Genomic DNA, 18,080 nt, shown 5'->3' on the forward strand with positions numbered 1-18,080 from the left:
GCTCGGAGACGACTGAAGTCGTTCTATCGGTAAAATTGTGAGTTTGATACCTACATCTATGCATCTTTCTTGTCTGAGGAAGAGAGGAATCTTGGTTGACATGTCGTTGAGCATGATGTTGATGTGTGAATGCACTTCTTCTGGAACAAAGGGGCGAAAAGGCGTGTTCAGGCCACTAACATCTATCTATCCTCGGGTATTGCGCACAAAACTATCAAGACGATATCTAAGCCGACTTCTTCTCAACCTTCTCAACACGTCCCCAGGTCCTATTATGCGGCCACTCCACCGTCTCAACACCACCCCTCTCCTTGTTCGTCAAACGATCCCTAAAATCCCGAAGGAACCTCCAATGTCCCTTTTGTACCCACCCCTTTTTTACAAAGTCGTTCATCGTTGCCGGGTAAAAATCGACCACGTCCAATAGCGAGTCATCATGTGCAATTGCCACAAACACGTTATCCAGCGCGTCAGGCTCCTGCAACTTGCCCGCCGTATCGATTGTCTGCTCCACATCATGATGCCAGGCCTCTCCCCTCGCGGCTTCGTAAAAGCTCTTGGTCGGTAGCTCAGGGTTGGGCAGCAGCTTCTGGAGCGCCGCGCCGGGGCATTTGCTGTCGCAACCGGCCGAGAGAGGAAGGAAAGGGTTGGGAGAGACTTGGTCGGGCAAAGGCTTGAATTTTGAGGGTCGGATCTCGCCAACATGGTGGACGGCGTCGCCGCCTAGGCAGATGAAGCTGTCGTATCCATCTGTTTGTTGGGAGGTCACCCGTGCGAGGCCGCACATGTGTCCGATGGCGTGGCCGGGGGCATCGAGGAGGTAAAAAGAGCCGTCACCGAAATAGTCGACTGCTGGGAACCGGCCGATTTGCAGGCGCTTCCAGTTTTTGCCGTCTGAAGCGGCTGAGGTAAAGTCCACTTCGATCAACTCCCGGTCCTTGTAATCCGCTTCCAGGATCGGCGAGTCCGGGTTAGTAGGGTACCCCGGCATTAACCCCTTCTTAAACCCCGGTCCGACGATCAAGGCCGCCTGCGATCCGATGGTGGTGATATCGCCGATGTGGTCGAAATGGTAATGGGACCAAACCACCGCTTCCACCTTCGAAACGTCAAACTTGTTTTCTTTCAATATATCGGCGACGTTTTTCTCGGCTGACAACGTCCACCCGATTTCGCCAAAGTGGTGAAGCAATTTGGGAGGCATATTCTCAATGTCTTTGCGCATGCCGAGGTCGAAGAGGAGAGAGCGGCCGGTGACAGGGTGCTGGATGAGGAAGGCGAACATGGGGGCTGCGAGCCAGTCATGTCCATGTTGGGGAGGAGCGACAAAGGATTTGGCGGGCACGCCATGGAGTGTGCCGGTTGAGTTGATGATGGACACCGAGACGGTGGAGGGGGAAGGAGGAACGTTTAGATCTGGAGTGGGAGCCATGTTGGTGAGTTCCCTTTGGGATTGTGGTGCGGTTGTCACGCTGTGATACTTGGGGGGGTAAGATGGTTGCATTGGTTCGAGATGGGAGGTCCCGTTGTCTATAATATACCTCTACCTCTGCCTTACAGTAGAGGGATGCATGTCTCCGTGAGGGGTCGCGGGATCAACCGGTCGCCCGAAAATGAGGAGGCGGTGCGGAGGTTTTGATGGGGGAGAGTTGATCATGAGCCCCTGAACAACACTCTTGGCCGGATATCCTCCCCCGGATTCCAAGCTGGCGAGGTCTAGGATCGGCGTCCATCGATTATGTTGTCCATTCATTGGTTGACCCAAGGTACGCCGAGGCACCGTCGACACTCTCGAGACATTGCATCCTGGAACGTCTGGGTTCCTCACCATTCACCGTCGGTTTGTCAGGTTGTCGGGTTGTCAAGTTTTGAGCCATTTCGAGACCCATACAACTTGCCCGAGTTTTCAAGTAAACCTGAAATTCGTTCGCTTTGGGGACTGGAGCTCCCATCCACATGAAGATACCTAGTCTCAAAACCCTTTCGAACGATCCACGGATGATGTCAGGACTGGAACGTCGTTGGACAGTATTCCGGGAGCGTGGGAACATCAATTGGAGAACATGATATCCACGCAGTGACCGGTTCATTTTCAGTCCCACCAATGGTACCTACATCATTGTGCAAGCCGCCGCCCAGTCCGCGTAGATCTGGGGTTACATGCACCTCTAGAGGTAGATAACACGACAAAGACGACATCCGACGGGAATGTGCATGCTCGCCAGATTGCGGCGAAACTTTACGTTTCTCCAGCTCCAGCCATAGGTTCAAGATGAAGGAGGTATCTTGTGTTTCCAATGACGTTGTCGGGTTCATCTCCGTTCGCTTACCTCTGGTACACATGGCCACTGTATTTGCAGGGTAGTACGTTCATTTATGTTACGTGACGGTCTGCTCGGCTCACTTGCTAACGACGGCGGGTGATACCGACCTGATGTTGTCCAACCGCTTCACTCATCCATTGTGTTCTTCCGTCTGTGGCCGTCGTTGGAGATCCGACTGAGGCTGGCAATGGAAGATCCCGATGCGGGGTCGAGATCTCAAGGTGGGGTCGTGAATCTCGCGGAGTTACAACCCCTGTTTAACCCCGCCACGTGCCCACAAAGTTCGGCCGAAAACCATCCGATGAGTGTACATGGGAAACTTTTTCATGACTGTTGCACATTTGCCCCTCATAGGGGCTTGGTTTGGAGCAATCATCAACAAGGTCCGCTGGCTCAATGGCAGAGCGTCTGACTACGAATCAGGAGGTTCCAGGTTCGACCCCTGGGTGGATCGAATTTTTTGGTGTTTTCTCGTTCATATCCTCTCTTTTCGTCACCTGGCCTTCATTTTCCACCATGTATTCATTGTTCACACCGGCACGGTTTCTTCCTCGACCAGTGGTTTCTGCCCATACCAGAAGTACATCCACATATACCCGTGAATTTTGGTATCACCCATCGCCTTTTTGCAACCCTCTTGTAGTTCTTTCACTTCCTCTTCGACAAAACACTTCCTCATCGATGAGGTCGCCATGATAGCGGGTACCAATTCTTCCGTTGCTGCCCTTAGCAAGTTTCCAAGATTCTTCATCCTTCTACCACGTATTCTGTCAGCTTCAACTCGTCTTCTTTTTCCAAATCTCTGTGCGCTTTGGGGGGCTGAGGATGGAACTGAAAGGGGGCCCTTACTCGTCTCTAGGCCATGGGCCCAGCGGCACCCTAAACTGTCTACAAGTCACGTTGACGAAGCCGGCTCCCTTCATCATCTTTCCTATCTGGGGAGTGATGCGGCAATCGACGCCTGCTTGAGCCCAAGCTATGTGTGCCAAATCCATAAACTGCGCGGGCGGATACGTGTCTTTTGCGGGAATGGAATTATCGTCAGACATGATCCGAGGGTGGAGGTCCTGCGTTTCAATCCAACCGCCTGGCTTTAAGTGACTTTTCGGCCTCGCGTTAGCCTCGCTCTCTTTGTTCCACACAAGCAAGAGGATTGAAGCCCTGGCTTCCCTTTGGAAACATGAAAGGAAGAAAAAACTCACTCGAAGCATTTCCCTATCAGTCCCGCAGGATCAACTACCATGGAAAGTAGATATCTGGCATGTACGAGATCGTAATCATTCCTCTCTGTCTCAAAAAAGTTTTCCTCCTCATCCTCAATATCATCAACCCACCACTCCACATTCTCTGGACTCAGGACCGCTTGAATTGGGCTCAAATCCACTCCCACCACCTTTGCGAACGGGAACTTGTCGGCAATCTCCACTGTCCATTTGCCTGTTCCGCAGCCAAGATCCAGAATCTTGTTGAGGTTGTCGCCGATGGGGGACAGGAAGTGGCGGCCGTAGATGAGATCCAATGACAAAAGGTGCAGAAGGTCTTCCCGATCCTGTTCGGGAGGGTCGTTAGGAAGGATGTAGCCGCAGGACGACTGGAAACCGTGGTAGCGGCGGCCGTAAGGGGAGATGTGATGGTGGTAGAAGGCGGGAGTCAGAGAGATGTGGGAGTTGTCTGATACTGTGGAGGCATTGTCATGTTCGGAGGCATCATCATCTACCTCTGCTTGGGAGAAGTCATGAGGTTCGCCAAAGTGGATGAGTTCATAGTCTGAGTCTGTCGAGATGGTGCTAAGTCGGCGAACGGAGTCAGCTGTGAGTTGACCATCAGAGTCCTTAATCGGGTTATGACCGATGAGGATCAGGTCGCTTGACTTTGATGGGAGAGGCATGTTGACGGTGGTTCAGGATGGAGCCGGTCTCCGTAGGTAGTTGTTAAAGACGATGACAGGGAAGTGGAGACTGGAGGCACTTGATCTCGAAGGCAGAGATCCTGGCTGAGGACAGTACTAGATATAGGTACTTGGGGTGCCCCTCGCAAACAAAGGCAGGTCGTCCGTAAACATCAAAAACCCACATGGCATGCACGAGTCCAAGTTTCGAGATAATCCGACGACCCAGGATTAAGTAATCACCATCAGGGTCGCATAGCGTCCGCACTGTCTGGTCTACCTGGTAACATTGCGACATCAATAGCGAAGAAAAGGGTCCATCGAGGGTTCATGGCGTTCGATGGATAAAGTTGCAGTGCAGCCGCAAAAGAAGCCTGAAACTAGGTAGAGGTAGTGTCTCGGGCCGCGGCATCCTTCGAACTGTGGCCCAGTGCAATCTTTGTCGGCCGACTAGTCTCGGGCCGCGGGCATACATGGGCGTGATATCAGGACGTGTGATGATCCGAATGGATGGCTTGACGACAGTCTGCCATTGCTGCCGGTGTCTCGACTGGAAAGCAGAAACGTCGAGATAATAGGTGTGGAGACGGCGGCTGGGGGTTTGCCAGGCCGCTCATGACATGCTGTGCCGTATAGACCATGATCTCCAGACGCGAACTAGGTACTACAGACGATACCTATGTATGCGGTTTGTGAATCGGTCACCTTGTGAGGTCTTGGGTTCGCCTTGCGATACGGAACGATGTGGATGGTGAAGAGTTTCCACTGCCGTGTGCAGATGACCCAGTGTCGGCCAGAAATATTGGCGGAAAAGACAGCAGCTTGCTTTGGTCGCTTCGCCGTCAAGTAGGTGTTATCGGGCTGCCACGGCCGACAAGCGGCAGAATTCGTCCAGTCAGGTAGATGCCGTGTCGTGTGTTTGGTGGGAGCTACTGTGTAGAGGTAGTAGTAGTAAGAATGGAACGAAGCTGGTGCAGCGACGTGGATGCCATGGAAGTTGGTGTTTGGTTCGAATCTCAAGTTGGGTGGGGTCCGAAATTGTTAGTGCAGTAGTGTATGTAGTAGGCTAAAACGGCAGGATCGGGTCATCCAGGAATCACCCGCCCTTGGCGCAGTGGGCCCTATAATTTGTCCAGGCCGCGGGGTGTCTACCTCTACCTGTTTCAACCATCAGCTTACCTAGGTAGGTAGGTAGATAGGTACACCCAACCCATTCACATTTCTTCATCGTTTTCAGATATTCGGCTGAGCTTTCACTTCCCTTGATCACACTTTTGGCTTAGGTGGTTCGACATCTTGCAACCTTTCATTGTGTACAGACCTATTTAGCTACCTCACACTTGCTATGTGTCTCTCCATCCACGGACTCAATCAGAACCCACGCTCAACGTCCTGCCAAGGGAACACCCTCACCAACGCCTCATCAGTTCACCCCGCCGTCTGATTGAATCGATCAACCGCCGCCAGTCGACTGGTATCCCGAGTTCGGCCACCGTTAGCGGCACAATCAACACCCACCAAAAAGGCGCAGATGTCACTTGGTTCGCTTTTTCTTTCCGAATTAGACGCCGGCCCCCCATCCCGTGCACAAGCGCCACTTCGCACATGCACACGGCACCGTGCGCCATCGTTCGACTCTTGCACGCCGTCTTCATGTTCCACGACATGTCTCGATAACCCAACAGAACCTTCAGACTTGTCATCCACCACCAAGATCACCACCCTCAATCATCTGCGCTCCCTGGTGCCTCACTCTTACTGCATTGGCATCGATGTGGAGGGTATCGAGGGGATAGCGCAGGGTATCACCTCCGTGGGCATCTCCATCCTGCCACCCGTCTTCTCCCTCTCCCCGGCATCCGCGGATGGCTCGTGGCCATGGCCCTTTCCAGACCACCACCAAGGGCAAATCGACCTCGACACCATCGCTTCTCACTACCGTCTGCAGTCTTACTGCTTTGCCGTCCTTGGCCGTGAGCGTGCCCGGTCCTACGAGCATTTCCACTACGGCGAGGTGGTCCACCACCCCATCACCCACCTCCAGTCCACCATTGTCTCCGTACTGCAGTCCATCCGCCTTCAGGACCCCACGGCCCATACCATCCTCGTGGGATTCGACATGGAGCTTGAGCACCGCGCCGTCAAATCTGTTTTCCCTTTGTTGGATGACCATGTCACACACTGGTGCGATGTCTCGCATACCGGTCTTGCGGATGCGAGATGGGAAGGTAGAAGGGTAGCGCACAAGACGCATCGCAAGATCTCGTTGCGGGATGCCATGTTGGCTCTCAACTTCAGGCGTAACCATGGGATACAGCCCCGAGCGAGGCATCACTCGGCTGGTATGGACGCTGTGCGCACACTGGGAACAATGCTTGCGCTTCTGGCGAGGGCGCCAGAGGCAGGAGGTTTGGTGGTCAAAAGGTTTACGTGGGAGGAGCATGGGAACAGAAAACTGTGGGAATGGGTGCCAAGACCGGCATCCAAGTTCCCTTGGACAGTGAAAATTGTACCGGTGCCGACAGATGACAAGGACGGAACAGCGCACCTGCCAGAGTCCCTTGGCAGACCAGCCCGGTTGTTCAATTTCGTAACGAGGAACTTTGCGGAACCAAAAGCCGTAGCGGTCTGTCCCCCGGCTAGGTCGGGGCCGCTGAAGACACATGGCTGGGTGAGTCTACATAATGAGGAAGAGATGAAGAGGCTCGTAAGAGACTGGGATGGGAAGATGGTTGTCGATGGGGTTATGTTGAAGGTCGGGGGGAGACCGCCTCCTGAGAACCCCCCTAAGACCTCACTTGAGCACCCGATGAAAGCCAGTTCCAGCATCAACGAAATGGTTAAAAGAGCTAAGTCAATGGCAGATGAGCTACACGTTGAAGAGGAAGAAGCAGAGCGGGACTCGTTTCTCGCAGAGGGACTGTCCAACATGGAGCTTGATGACACTGGAGAGGTAGCCAGTGCGCTAGATTTCTTGTTCCAATCGGACAGTGATGACAGCTCCTTGGGTGATATATGCCGTACTTATTCCCCAATTGAAACGGACTGGAACAAAAACAAAACAAGTTGGCGATGAGGTTCAAACGAGTGTCGACGATTTGCCAGACGACCCCTAACCCTTCCCCGGTGCCTCAATTGCTGCGCCTGTGTCAACTTGCCGGGGGGGCTGCCGCAGCACTGCTGATCCCTGCACCGTGACGCGAATCGCATTCTCCACCGGCGGTCTCCACCGGGCAGCACTTGCAGTTGCAGCTCCAAGTGGAAGAAGTTCAATTGCGACGAGCGACGGGACTTTCGTTTTGCGATTCGATTCGATTTCCATCTTTCCATCTTTCCATCTTTCCATCTTCCGTGTCTCCAGCTAGGCACCTATCGATACCTACCACTTCCACCCAAACCACACCCACCGCAACATACACTGGACCGCGATGCTGAAATCAACATACAAACCCTCTCCTGGTGCTCTTCCTCCCCTGCCACCAGGCTGGACCGAACACAAAGCGCCTACCGGGCACACATACTACTACAATGCCTCAACCAAGGAGTCAACCTACAAGCGCCCCGGCGTTACTCCGACTCCCACTCCTCCCGCCGCCGCTTCTCCGTTCGGTCCTCCGTCCGCTTCGCCAGTCCCCGGCGCCCATCCGCTCGCCGCGGCGCCAGCGAACCCCTCCATGAGCTACCTCCAACACCAAGCCGTTCCCGCGATAAACCTCTCCGATCCACGCGTTGCCAATGCCCTTATGGCGCAGTATTCCCAGCAGTCCCAGCCTCAACACCAAGGCGGGCGAGGGGGTTTTGGAGCAGGGGGTAGGGGCGGTAGCCAGCAACAGCAAAGGCCCCGACCACAGCCCGTCGACAAGCCAAAAGCCAAGATCGCCATCCTCGGCTGCGAGCCGTGGTTCCTGGTATACACAAAATATGGGAGAAGGTTTGCTTTCAATCCGGTAAAGAATGCGAGTTACTGGCGGATTCCGGAGAAGATCCTGCCAGCAGTGATCGAGTTGGATAAAGAAAGGATCAGGAGGAAGGCCGCTGGGGAGCCACCGCTCGAGGAGGATCCGAGATACAAGAGCCATGATAAGGAGGAGGAAAAGGCGGAGGGGAAGAATCTGGGTTCGGGGCAACAGGGCCTAGAAGAGACGCACGACTACGACAGTTCAGAATACGAAGAAGTAGAAGTCACCGATGACGAAGGCGCAGACCACAACGACGCCGAACACCCCTCCCAGCACCAGCGTACCGAAGACGAAAACCAAGGGCCGATCGAGTTTACAGAAGACGACTTTGCCGCTCAGCTGGCCATGATGGAAGGCGATGGTATGGATATTGACCAAGAATACGATTTTGCAGCACAAGCAGAAAACGTCGAGCCCCTTTCTGACGCCGACGCCCGCCTCCTCTTCCGCGACCTCCTCGCCGACTTCCGCATTAACCCCTACTCCCCTTTTCAAAAGCTGATCGACGAAGGCGACAAGACGGGTGTCTTCTCCGACCCGCGGTACACTGCCCTCTCATCCATGCGCGAGCGCAGGGAAGTTTACGATGAGTGGTCCCGCGAGGCTATCCAAGCCCTGAAAGAAGCGAGGGCAAAGGAAGAGAAGAAGGACCCAAGGATACCATACCTGGCCTTTCTACAAGAACATGCCACGCCAAAGCTATATTGGGCTGAGTTCAAGAGGAAATATCGAAAGGAAGATGTGATGAAGGATTCGGCGCATCACAGGAGCTTCAACGACAAGGAAAGAGAAAAGCTGTACAGGGAGCATATCAACAGACTGAAGCTACCGCACACACAACTCAAGAGTGACCTGAAGAAGTTGCTTGAGAGTGTACAGCTCCGGCAGCTGAACAACCGGTCCTCAGCAGCCAGCCTCCCGAGCCAAATCTTGGCAGACATCCGGTACATCTCGCTCGATGCGAAAACGCGCGACGAATTCATCGAGGGTTACATCCAGGGTCTTGCCTCACCTCCAGAGGCCCAAAGCGCTGCGGAAGAAGCGGAGGATGAGGTACTGAGGAAAGCTAGAGAGGAGAGGAAGAAGAGAGAGAAAGCGTTGGAAGAGAGGGAGAGGAGGGTAGAAGAGGAAAAGAGAAGACAAGAAAAGAGGTTAGCCGTTGAACGGGCGAGGCTCAGGGAGGAGGAGAGGGAGCTGCAGAGGGCTATGGTTGTTGATAAGAAGGGGCTGCAGAGTCAGCTGGGCGGTGGTGCTGCGGCTGGCGGGGAGGCGTCGAAGGAGGATGAGGCAAAGGAGGAGAGATAAGAGAGTGAGTAAGTGGCCGTCTCAACTAGATGGTATATACCCAAAATTGTTCGTCAGCATAGCGCTCAGGAGTTCCCATCTTCATATCACGCCGCGGGTTTCCAGGAACAACCAGGTTCCATGTATTTAACGGGGCGTTTGCACACTAAACATGTGAGAGAATGGAAGCAGATAGGTAAGGTACTCATCAAGAATCATATACAAGAAAAGCCAAATTGGCATCAGGCCTTTCGTGGCACACCTCGTCAAGTCATCCGTCGGCCGCCATCACACGTCAACCATCACTGGTTTCATTGTCACCATCATCCACCATTCTTCACGCCCCTGGCCTAGCAGTCGACCTAACCCTCCTCGCCGTCGCCAGCGTAGTCGCTACAACCGTCTTCGTCGTTTGTTCCCTTCCAAGCCCAGGAAGACCCTCAGGCCCGCGATGTGCTGCCGCCTCCAAGTCCAGTTCCGATACCGTCCCATTTCCATCATCCACTCCATCCATCCCCGCCCGCCTCCTCGACGCGCCCGCCGCATACGCCTTGAACATATTCAACACCGTCCAATACGCCGGCTTCTTAACATAATTGTTATCCCACATGCACGCCTCCCCCTCTGTGGGGATCTCGCTCGGCACCCACGAATACTTGTCGGTGAAATCCCACAAAGTCACCCCCACGCATTTCCTCCCTCCATACCCCTTGTTGACATCCAAGCAAGCGCCCACCACCTCTCCATAATCCCTTGCCTGCGCGTTCCACATTTCCCTTGTGCTCGGCACCTTCAGCGGGCTGTGTCGAATATCTAGCTCCGTGATGGCCACCTCATCCACCACCTCCAGGAACTGCTGCATTGTATTGACAATCTCGGCACGCGCAGGGACAAGGCCGACTTTGAGGTGGGATTGGAAGCCGACGCCGTGGACGGTGCCGCCTTGGGCCTTGACGGTGCGGAGCATGGCGAGAGTAATAGAAATTTTGGGGCCCGGGGAGAGGGACGGTGATTCCAGGGCGTAGTCGTTATAGTAGAGCTTGGCGCCGGGGTCGGCTTTGGCGGCGGTCTTGAAGGAGAAAGTGATGAAGTCGAGGCCCATGGCTTTGTACACTTGCGGGATGTCAGCTTAAAATAACCAAGGTATGGGCGGGATTGAAAGAGCATGAAGGCCAGCATGGAAAGACGTACTTGGACTCTGTCTAAACACTCCGTTCTCGTCGATGGCTTCATTCACCACATCCCAAGCATAACACCTCCCCTTGAAGTACTGTGCCAGATTCTGGATGTGTGCGGCGAGGATCTTTTCCATGTCGTCGCGGGAGTACGTCGTCTCAACTAAGGCATTATTCTCTCTCGTCAGTTTCCATTTGTTCCTCGCTCCACTCCTCTGCACACATAAGAGGACATACCCCAAGAAGGCAACCCCTTATACCACACCATGGTATGACACCTCAGCGTCTTCATTCCTCCCACCCCAGCTTTCGCCGTATTCGCTATAGCATCCGCTTCCGCAAAGGTGAATACTCCTTGGACCTCCTCGGTCTTCTTCCATTTCTGTGCATTGATGGGTGTCAGCGAGCCAAACTCGCCAGACCCCTGAAGCACAGACATGTACTGCTCATTGTATAGACGAGGGTTGTCGACGGCTGTGCCGAAATAGGAGAGGCCGGCGAGTTTGGCGTACTTGTCGAGCTGTGCTGAAGCCAGGGGAAGAAGGGTGGAGGCAAAAGCTAAGAGGACGAGGAGGAGAGGGAACGAGCGGGGACGAAAGAGGGAGAGAAAAGGCTCGATAGCCGAAAATTCGGTGGAGATGAGCATCTTCATCTTGATTAGGGTAGTTGGAGGTGGTTAGAAGATGGAGTGTATAGGGGAATCTAACGGGCAGGTCTGAAAGGTCTACTGAAAGGCCGTCCGAGCGAGCTGTCCCTTACTTCGATGCCCGGATTTTGCAAGGAGCGAGCCTGGAAGAAGGCTGGAAGAGGTGACAATGAAAAGGTCTTGATTCTGGAGTTGTCTAAACGCAAGGGGAGAAACGGAAACCAGGGCAACCTAAATACCTGAAGGGGAGTGCCGATGAACAGGCGAGATCAGTGAATTGGGCGGCCCAGGGTATCTCTAAGGTTCCAATGGAGGCTCAACTCTCATCTCATACATGTACTGTGACCTTCTTTTTCTGGAACGGGCAGACGTACGACAACCGAGAGAACGAGGAGGCAAGTGCAACCTTGCACTTATCCAGAAAGTCCAATGACCATAAGCGGCCCCCAATACCCTCTGTCTCCGCTCCTCAGTTGGAGTCACTCATCGTGCAGGATCTATTTCTTGGTGAGCATCCCCTCCCCAGCTCCAAGTCCAATAAGTTCAAAGCTCGGAGCAATTGCTCGGAAAGAACCGAGCAAAAGTGTAAGAGAGAGAGGTGATGGGAGAGGGGCAACTCAGAGCCAGTCTCGGAAGAAGCTCGGAACTAGAGCTGACGGCGACACAAGAACGTCCTGTTCCCGTGACGGTGGTGTTCGGGGTGGTGATTCTGGTGGGTGTGGTATCGAGCGGATGGCTGACGCCGACACGGTTTCCGTTCAGGAACTTGATCGATTCGTCCATGTCCTCAGATCTCAAAGTCCAGCGCCTGGCAGAATTGCCAAGTTTCTTCTCTGCTTACTTCTGCGACATTGTCAAGGAAAAAAGTAATATGAGGTATCGAAGCTCCTAGATGTGGACTTTAAGGGAGCAAGTGAGCGGCGCAAGAACGTACCTACCTCTAGGTTCCAGCCGGTGATGAACTCCGGAGACGGAGAGGTTGACCGCGTTTGAAGACATGGAGTAGTTCAATGACGCACTTGAAGACATTGTAGTTCCTGCGCCAAGATCTTGGGACGGCGAGAGACACGAATGGAGCCTCAGTCATACTACAGGTACCTACCTACTGTAGGAACACTGGACTCCTGCGGCGTCAATCTATCGCCTCCAGACTTTCCAGTCCTCAGACGTTGGGCTCTACGTGTAAGCTTCACTCATGATTCATCTGTTCTAGACAAGGCTCGCCCAGATATTGACCTGTCACTTCCCCAGATTTTCCCCAACTTTTTATATACTCCGAGATCCCAACGGTCTAGGCCACGTTTCCATCAGATAGAGAGCGAACCACACCTCGCAACCATGCCAGTATCAAGTAAAGCAGTCGGATATAAGGTGCTGGACCCAAATCCACCGTGGTCATCACGCGTCACGAGCTTATGCTGTGTCTCCATGATATAGTAATGGTCTGGCTGACAACAATTCATCGCTGAGGTCATGGACGGACAAACTCATTGTTGGTTGATGACCGAGACTGGAAGGCTAGACAGTAAGGCCGAGGAAGGAGTCTTTGGACCTCAGAACTGACAGCAGGATCTTGCACTTTGCGTTTTGTCTGGTGAGAAATGTGACGAATGCCACTTGCAAAATGCCGATGCCAGTGCCCGTAGTCATCTTGTGACGAGCTAAGAATCTGCAATGTAGTCGTGACAACTTGGCTGTGTCACCTTCCTTGTCTATCTTATTCCAGCCCAGGACATTTCTTACTCCAGTCGACTTTCAAATTGGGTTGTGCTACTCATTCGGTTTTTGGGCACCTAGGCCATGTGAGCGCTTCCCCTCCCTGAATTCTTTGTCTTCGTTCCTACAGCATTCAATGATCAGTTAGGTAGCTTTGTGAAACCAAGCCCTTATAACCTTCTCAAGCTTTCTGGCTTACAGATACAGTCCTCGTGGTCTATCGGGGAGCATACGCAACTACAAGCTGTCCCGAACAACCGGAGTGAACGTGATACTCGAATTCCACCCCAATTTGAACTGACTGTAGTGAGTAACCGGACTACCTCATCCGTCAGCAGTGGCGCACCTCCCTTTGACCATTTCAGACTCTCTGCTTCAATAAACATAGAATCAATCAATGCTCGACTACCTAACTTGGCCTTCTTTTTCGTTTCAGTTTTCGTTTATTGCTCGTTCAAAGGAAGAAATGGTGTGAATGATAGAGAACACCCGAACCCAGCCGGAAAACTAGGCACTCTTCGACGCACAACTCTGGATTGACAAATCGATTGAGGCCGTTGTTATCGACATTAGCATTCGTCAAGTTTCCTATGGGGTATAAATTCTAGAAAACCACCGCTCTTTTCGACCAAGTCGCTTGCTCATGACACTTCTCCAGAAGACAACGAGAACAACCGCCTTCGCCAACGCCATCAAGCCTTATGATTATACAGCTTACGCCAACCAATCCCAAATCTTTTCAATTATGGTGACAGGAGGCTTATACTCTCTCTGCCAATGCTCATCCTCTGCATCAAGCGCCGCCTTTCCAGTCGTGAGATCGGCCTCCGATGGTTTTATGACCTTTGGTCGCTTGATAATCTTCCAGCCACCGTACAGAAGGAAGAAGATGGGGATGCCAATGTAGGCAGCGATGAAATCTGTTTGTAAATATTATTAGTACTTCTATTGAGTGAAGCAGGGACACGCCCGGGGATCTCCACGAGGTGGTTGCTACATAGGCAAAACGGTGACATGGACGAAGTCAAGGGAGACTTACCAGCGACATCCCAATTGCCTTTGATGAAGACAGCAAACCCGCTGAAAATGATAATGACAGCAAAGTAGATAAGCGCGAACCATGCCGTGTATGGTTGAAACCTGCTCTTGAAGACCAAGGTATCGCGGCTAATGCCCTGAGCCTTTAGCGCCTTGTAGAAGCGAAGGTAAGCAACGCAGATGGAGCACCAGGTGAAGAGACTAGCGATGGTCGTTAAGTTCTGGAACCAGCTGAACGCCTTTGCGGCACCACCGTTGGGATCGACAGAGAGGTAAGTGAGACCGCCGATGATAGCCGTGGCGGCAACGGCGTAATAGGGGACACCCTTCTTGCTGCAAGTGAGGAAGATACGTGGGGCCTGACGGTTCTGCGCCAAAGCGTAGAGGTAGCGAGAGCCGGTGTAAAGGAAGGCATTGCCAGAGGAAGTCGCGGAAGTCAAGATGACAGCGTTGATGATGGAGGGCAAGACGGAGATGCCAGCGTTCTTGATGCCAATAACCCATGGGGAGGCAGCAGCGTCGGAGCGGCCTTCGGCCTGAGCATCAAGGAGGCCCTTGTCGTTGGAAGACACAAGGACACCAATGGCGAGAGAACCCAAGACGTAGAAAAAGAGAATACGCCAGAAGACACGACGAACGGCCTTGGGGATGTTCTTGCGTGGGTTTTCGGCCTCACCAGCGGCAACGGCGACCATTTCCACACCGCCGTAGGAGAAGGCAGCGTTGACGAGGGTAGAAAAGAGACCCAAAAAACGACCAAGGTCGCCGTGCACCTGGGGTGGATACTCTTTCATGGCGCCCGGGTTCTTCCAGTAGCGAAAACCAAGACGTTCGTGGCGCGGGTTTCCGCCAAGGTCGACAATGAAGGCCATGATGAGCAGGCCGACAATGGTGATAAGCTTCATAGATGCAAACCAGAATTCGGCCTCGCCGTAGAGAGAAACGGCAAAGATGTTGAGAAAAATAATAACAACCCAGATGATGCTGATCCACACGGCGACGTTGACGCTTTGAGCACCTTCCCAGAAGCCGATGACAAGAGAGGCGGCCGAGATTTCGGCGCATAGAGTGATGGCGGCGGAGTACCAGTTATTCCAACCGACAGCAAAACCGAGAGCATCGTCGACGTATCGAGCGCAGAACTGAGGGATAGCACCGGGAAGAGGAAGCCATGTGGCCATCTCACCGAGACACTGCATCATACCGAAAACAGCGAGACCGGTGAAGGTATAACCGAGCAGGATGGAGAGAGGGCCAGCGTGGGTGAAGGCATTTCCGATGCCGAGGAAGAGACCGGTACCAATAGTTCCGCCCAGAGCAATGAACTGAATGTGACGCGACTTGAGACTATGGTTGTCGTCAGCGCCGTGATTGCTGAGACGAGATTGGAGTGGTACTCACCCACGACTCACGTAGCCATACCTGGCCGCTTCGTCCTCACCCCCAAGGACAGCGGCACCCTCCATGTAGGCATCGTTTTTCCTCTCGGACGAGCTGTGTCGTGAAGGGACGCCGGCCAATTCCGGGTCGGAAGAGTGTAGGTGTTTTTCCGCCATCGTTTCGACGTCGATGTTTGGAAGCGGGAGACGGTGGTCAGAGTAGCATCAGTAGTGCGACAAAAGACTGGCTGCAGGCGCAACGCGTCAGGAAGGAGGGAGATCTGGGGTATTATAAAGGACGGGTGACAAGAAGGGAGGGGGGACGATATGTGTGTGCAAGGTTGAAGGTTCATGTCCCGTCCAGCCCATACCTTGTTCATCCAATATCCGCGTGCGTCCTGGACGGCATAGCTACGCACACTAGTACTGGATGATGAACATGGCTTTGCTTCTTCTTTGTTACACTTGACCGGGATCGTTGTCGGTGTCTCATATTGCAACCCTCCTATTGCCGGGTAGCACGCCACCAGTCTGCATGGCCAAATGTCCTGCCAAATGAGAGACTGGCCAATGGGCATAATTTGGCGGAGAGATATATTCACAGCATCGCTGTAAGACAGTCCCTGAGTACCACACTGGGTCGCCAACCGCAGCCTTGGTGTCCGCCTTCGATGGAGTCCAGCTGCGATGATGGCGTACGAGGCTGTGTGGGGGGTTGACTTGAAGATAACAGGTCCGTTTTTGGAACGGGTACGCCGTGGTTTGGGAATGGTCGACTGGCTGCCATGTCCGTCACTGGTCGGGAACCAGGTTAGTCCTTGGCCACCTTCACCCCACTGCCTCCAGAGAGCTTTGACATGATATCGTTTTTGCATCACACTGGAGGAGTTGAACGTGTAAGCGACAAGCGAAAACAGAAGGGAATTAGTAGTGCTTTTGTCCACTGGACTGTATATCGGAGGACACTGACCGATTTGGATTGCTGATCCGGCATCGTCTGCCAGTCTCAAAGTGCATCGGACGCATACCACTCTCCTGGGACACTCGGGCATGTACCATAGGTGGTCTGGAGCCTCTGCCCCTGCTAGGTGTCAGCCCAACCGCGGAGTGCCATCGATGTTTCTCTTGATGCCTTTATCGTCCAGATGGCAGTGGTCATGGCAAAGCGACAGGGCAGATTTCGTAGTACTGAAGTGACACCGGGCAAGGCAAGACGGCGCAAGGCCGTTGACCTGACCAGAAAACGGGATCGGTCATCGGACGGGCTTCTAGCTGATTCTGACAATTGAGGTGCTTGCCAGTCGATTGTTGGTGGGTGTCGCACTGATTGTCGGTTCGGTGATCCCTCGTTTCTGGAACACATGCCGTCCAGTCTCGTCGGAGGGTCGTCCACCAGTTGGCACAAACAGGCAGAACTAACTGAAGAGAACATTCCGGCACTGCAGTGGGCTGCTCTGCCATTCGGTCCACGCACTCTGGAAGGAAGGAAGTCATCGTCCCAGATTGAGACTGCAGTGCCTGCTTCCTGGGCTGCCACCCGTCGAACGACACTGCCTCCCACGTCCCCCGTCGTCGTGTCTTATCACTTGACGTCGCGCGATTGGTGCGAGTGGCATGTGAATGGTTCCCATCCGGGGAAGGTACGGAAATCCACTCTGATGCCAAGCTCGCCAAGAACCCCAGACCGGAAGGTGCGCTAAAACCACTAAACAAGGGCCCAATTAGCCCACTATATCCACTGACGCCTCCCTAAAAGCGGGCGCTATTTGAGTCCTCCACTCTTCACTTCAGCCAAGCCGGGTGCCTTCTTGTCATGTGGATCCCATCTTTTGTCTCGACTTCATTCGATCCTTCTTTTATTCAAGCTTTTTTTCCCCAAGATGAACCAAGCCGGGACAAGACATGTCGAGCACGCCAAAGGCGATCAAGCAACGGGCTGACAAAGGGGTGGGAGCAGTTAAGCTTTTGGGACGAGGGGACCATTGGTCTCATTTCCCTTTCCCAGGCAAGAGAGACGGGAGCAGAGGCGGGACTGGAGCACTTCCATCCCGTCCTTTCCCAACGTTGTCGATTGGGCGACCAACATCCCGTCCATGTCGAGTCGATGAAACATACCGTACCTATCGTACGCGTTCCTTATCACGATCTTGTCCCATTTCGGCCACCGGTTCCCACCCCCATTCTTCCTCGCTTGTCGGCCAATGTCGTCGCGTTCCCCCCCTCTGCGCTCCCAGTCATGATAAGGAAGGAAGGTTGCTCGAGTTCGGGTGGAATGTCTCCTTCCTTGGACATGGAATCGAAACACTTTCATCGATACTTTCCGAAACCAGTTCTCAGGATCGTCAGTTGGACCCTTCCGTAGTCATCAACAAAGAACATTGTCTGCGTTCGTCCGAGGGACTGCCCGTTCTGCCCAGCCCGCCCGGTCCAGTCCACCCAATCTACCAATCCCCATTCGACAACCGCTTCGACCATTCAGATGAAGCCATTCACCAGATAGATTGGGTGTTATTGCGGCCATGGCTTGCATCCCACCCACTACCTATACTTAGGTAGTGTACACACCTCCCTGGTCACCACGCACAACCAGGGGCAATTCCCCCATTCCATTTCTGCGTAGTACCATGTAGCCCCCATTTGTTCCCTTGTCCTGCCTGCTTCTCGAACCGAA

At 53.5% G+C, this 18,080-nt stretch overlaps 7 protein-coding genes and 1 non-coding gene across 8 annotated transcripts; 4 read left to right on the forward strand and 4 right to left on the reverse strand.

Moving 5' to 3' along the window:
• Positions 1-4: 4 nt before the first annotated feature.
• Positions 5-2,449, reverse strand: NCU07133 (metallo-beta-lactamase superfamily protein). The gene has a single exon (XM_955223.2). It carries the CDS (start codon positions 1,502-1,504, stop codon positions 227-229), a length of 1,278 nt encoding a protein of 425 aa, XP_960316.2. The 5' UTR covers positions 1,505-2,449; the 3' UTR covers positions 5-226.
• Positions 2,450-2,706: 257 nt separating this feature from the next.
• NCU15360 lies at positions 2,707-2,778 on the forward strand. Its single transcript has one exon. It is a non-coding gene; the product is annotated as a tRNA-Arg (tRNA).
• NCU07132 (hypothetical protein) lies at positions 2,751-5,200 on the reverse strand. Its single transcript, XM_955222.2, has 3 exons — positions 3,527-5,200; positions 3,174-3,425; positions 2,751-3,079 (listed from the first exon to the last, which is right to left on the reverse strand). Exons 1-3 carry the CDS (start codon positions 4,210-4,212, stop codon positions 2,854-2,856), a joined length of 1,164 nt encoding a protein of 387 aa, XP_960315.2. The 5' UTR covers positions 4,213-5,200; the 3' UTR covers positions 2,751-2,853.
• Positions 5,201-5,724: 524 nt separating this feature from the next.
• On the forward strand, positions 5,725-7,297 carry NCU17057 (hypothetical protein). The gene has a single exon (XM_011396770.1). The coding sequence runs from the start codon at positions 5,744-5,746 to the stop codon at positions 7,286-7,288; it is 1,545 nt and encodes a 514-aa protein (XP_011395072.1). The 5' UTR covers positions 5,725-5,743; the 3' UTR covers positions 7,289-7,297.
• Positions 7,298-7,318: 21 nt separating this feature from the next.
• NCU17058 (FF domain-containing protein) lies at positions 7,319-9,686 on the forward strand. Its single transcript, XM_011396771.1, has one exon. It carries the CDS (start codon positions 7,641-7,643, stop codon positions 9,474-9,476), a length of 1,836 nt encoding a protein of 611 aa, XP_011395073.1. The 5' UTR covers positions 7,319-7,640; the 3' UTR covers positions 9,477-9,686.
• Positions 9,687-9,792: 106 nt separating this feature from the next.
• Positions 9,793-11,282, reverse strand: gh10-4 (glycosylhydrolase 10-4; the record flags this gene model as incomplete). The annotated part of the gene is made up of 3 exons (XM_955220.1): positions 9,793-10,568; positions 10,647-10,793; positions 10,868-11,282. 3 exons carry the CDS (start codon positions 11,280-11,282, stop codon positions 9,793-9,795), a joined length of 1,338 nt encoding a protein of 445 aa, XP_960313.1.
• A 55-nt stretch (positions 11,283-11,337) lies between these two features.
• On the forward strand, positions 11,338-12,628 carry NCU12065 (hypothetical protein). Its single transcript, XM_011396730.1, has 2 exons — positions 11,338-12,458; positions 12,528-12,628. The coding sequence occupies exon 1, from the start codon at positions 11,706-11,708 to the stop codon at positions 12,144-12,146; it is 441 nt and encodes a 146-aa protein (XP_011395032.1). The 5' UTR covers positions 11,338-11,705; the 3' UTR covers positions 12,147-12,458; positions 12,528-12,628.
• A 729-nt stretch (positions 12,629-13,357) lies between these two features.
• Positions 13,358-16,982, reverse strand: NCU07129 (amino-acid permease inda1). The gene is made up of 4 exons (XM_955219.2): positions 16,380-16,982; positions 15,432-16,288; positions 14,032-15,377; positions 13,358-13,912 (listed from the first exon to the last, which is right to left on the reverse strand). Exons 2-4 carry the CDS (start codon positions 15,584-15,586, stop codon positions 13,707-13,709), a joined length of 1,707 nt encoding a protein of 568 aa, XP_960312.2. The 5' UTR covers positions 15,587-16,288; positions 16,380-16,982; the 3' UTR covers positions 13,358-13,706.
• Between the last annotated feature and the right edge of the window lie 1,098 nt (positions 16,983-18,080).

This window comes from Neurospora crassa, linkage group VI, assembly GCF_000182925.2.
Source record: "Neurospora crassa OR74A linkage group VI, whole genome shotgun sequence".
Taxonomy (NCBI): Eukaryota; Fungi; Ascomycota; class Sordariomycetes; order Sordariales; family Sordariaceae; genus Neurospora; species Neurospora crassa.

Coding starts and splice junctions, on each gene's coding strand:
- NCU07133 (XM_955223.2), bottom strand. CDS start 1,504: ATGCAACCATCTTACCCCCCCAAGTATCACAGCGTGACAACCGCACCA.
- NCU07132 (XM_955222.2), bottom strand. CDS start 4,212: ATGCCTCTCCCATCAAAGTCAAGCGACCTGATCCTCATCGGTCATAAC. Junction 3,426..3,526: donor CTGATAGGGAAATGCTTCGA/GTGAGTTTTTTC, acceptor GAGGCCGAAAAG/TCACTTAAAGCCAGGCGGTT. Junction 3,080..3,173: donor GGCCCATGGCCTAGAGACGA/GTAAGGGCCCCC, acceptor AATACGTGGTAG/AAGGATGAAGAATCTTGGAA.
- NCU17057 (XM_011396770.1), top strand. CDS start 5,744: ATGTCACTTGGTTCGCTTTTTCTTTCCGAATTAGACGCCGGCCCCCCA.
- NCU17058 (XM_011396771.1), top strand. CDS start 7,641: ATGCTGAAATCAACATACAAACCCTCTCCTGGTGCTCTTCCTCCCCTG.
- NCU12065 (XM_011396730.1), top strand. CDS start 11,706: ATGACCATAAGCGGCCCCCAATACCCTCTGTCTCCGCTCCTCAGTTGG.
- NCU07129 (XM_955219.2), bottom strand. CDS start 15,586: ATGGCGGAAAAACACCTACACTCTTCCGACCCGGAATTGGCCGGCGTC. Junction 15,378..15,431: donor TATGGCTACGTGAGTCGTGG/GTGAGTACCACT, acceptor CGACAACCATAG/TCTCAAGTCGCGTCACATTC. Junction 13,913..14,031: donor AGGCAATTGGGATGTCGCTG/GTAAGTCTCCCT, acceptor ATTTACAAACAG/ATTTCATCGCTGCCTACATT.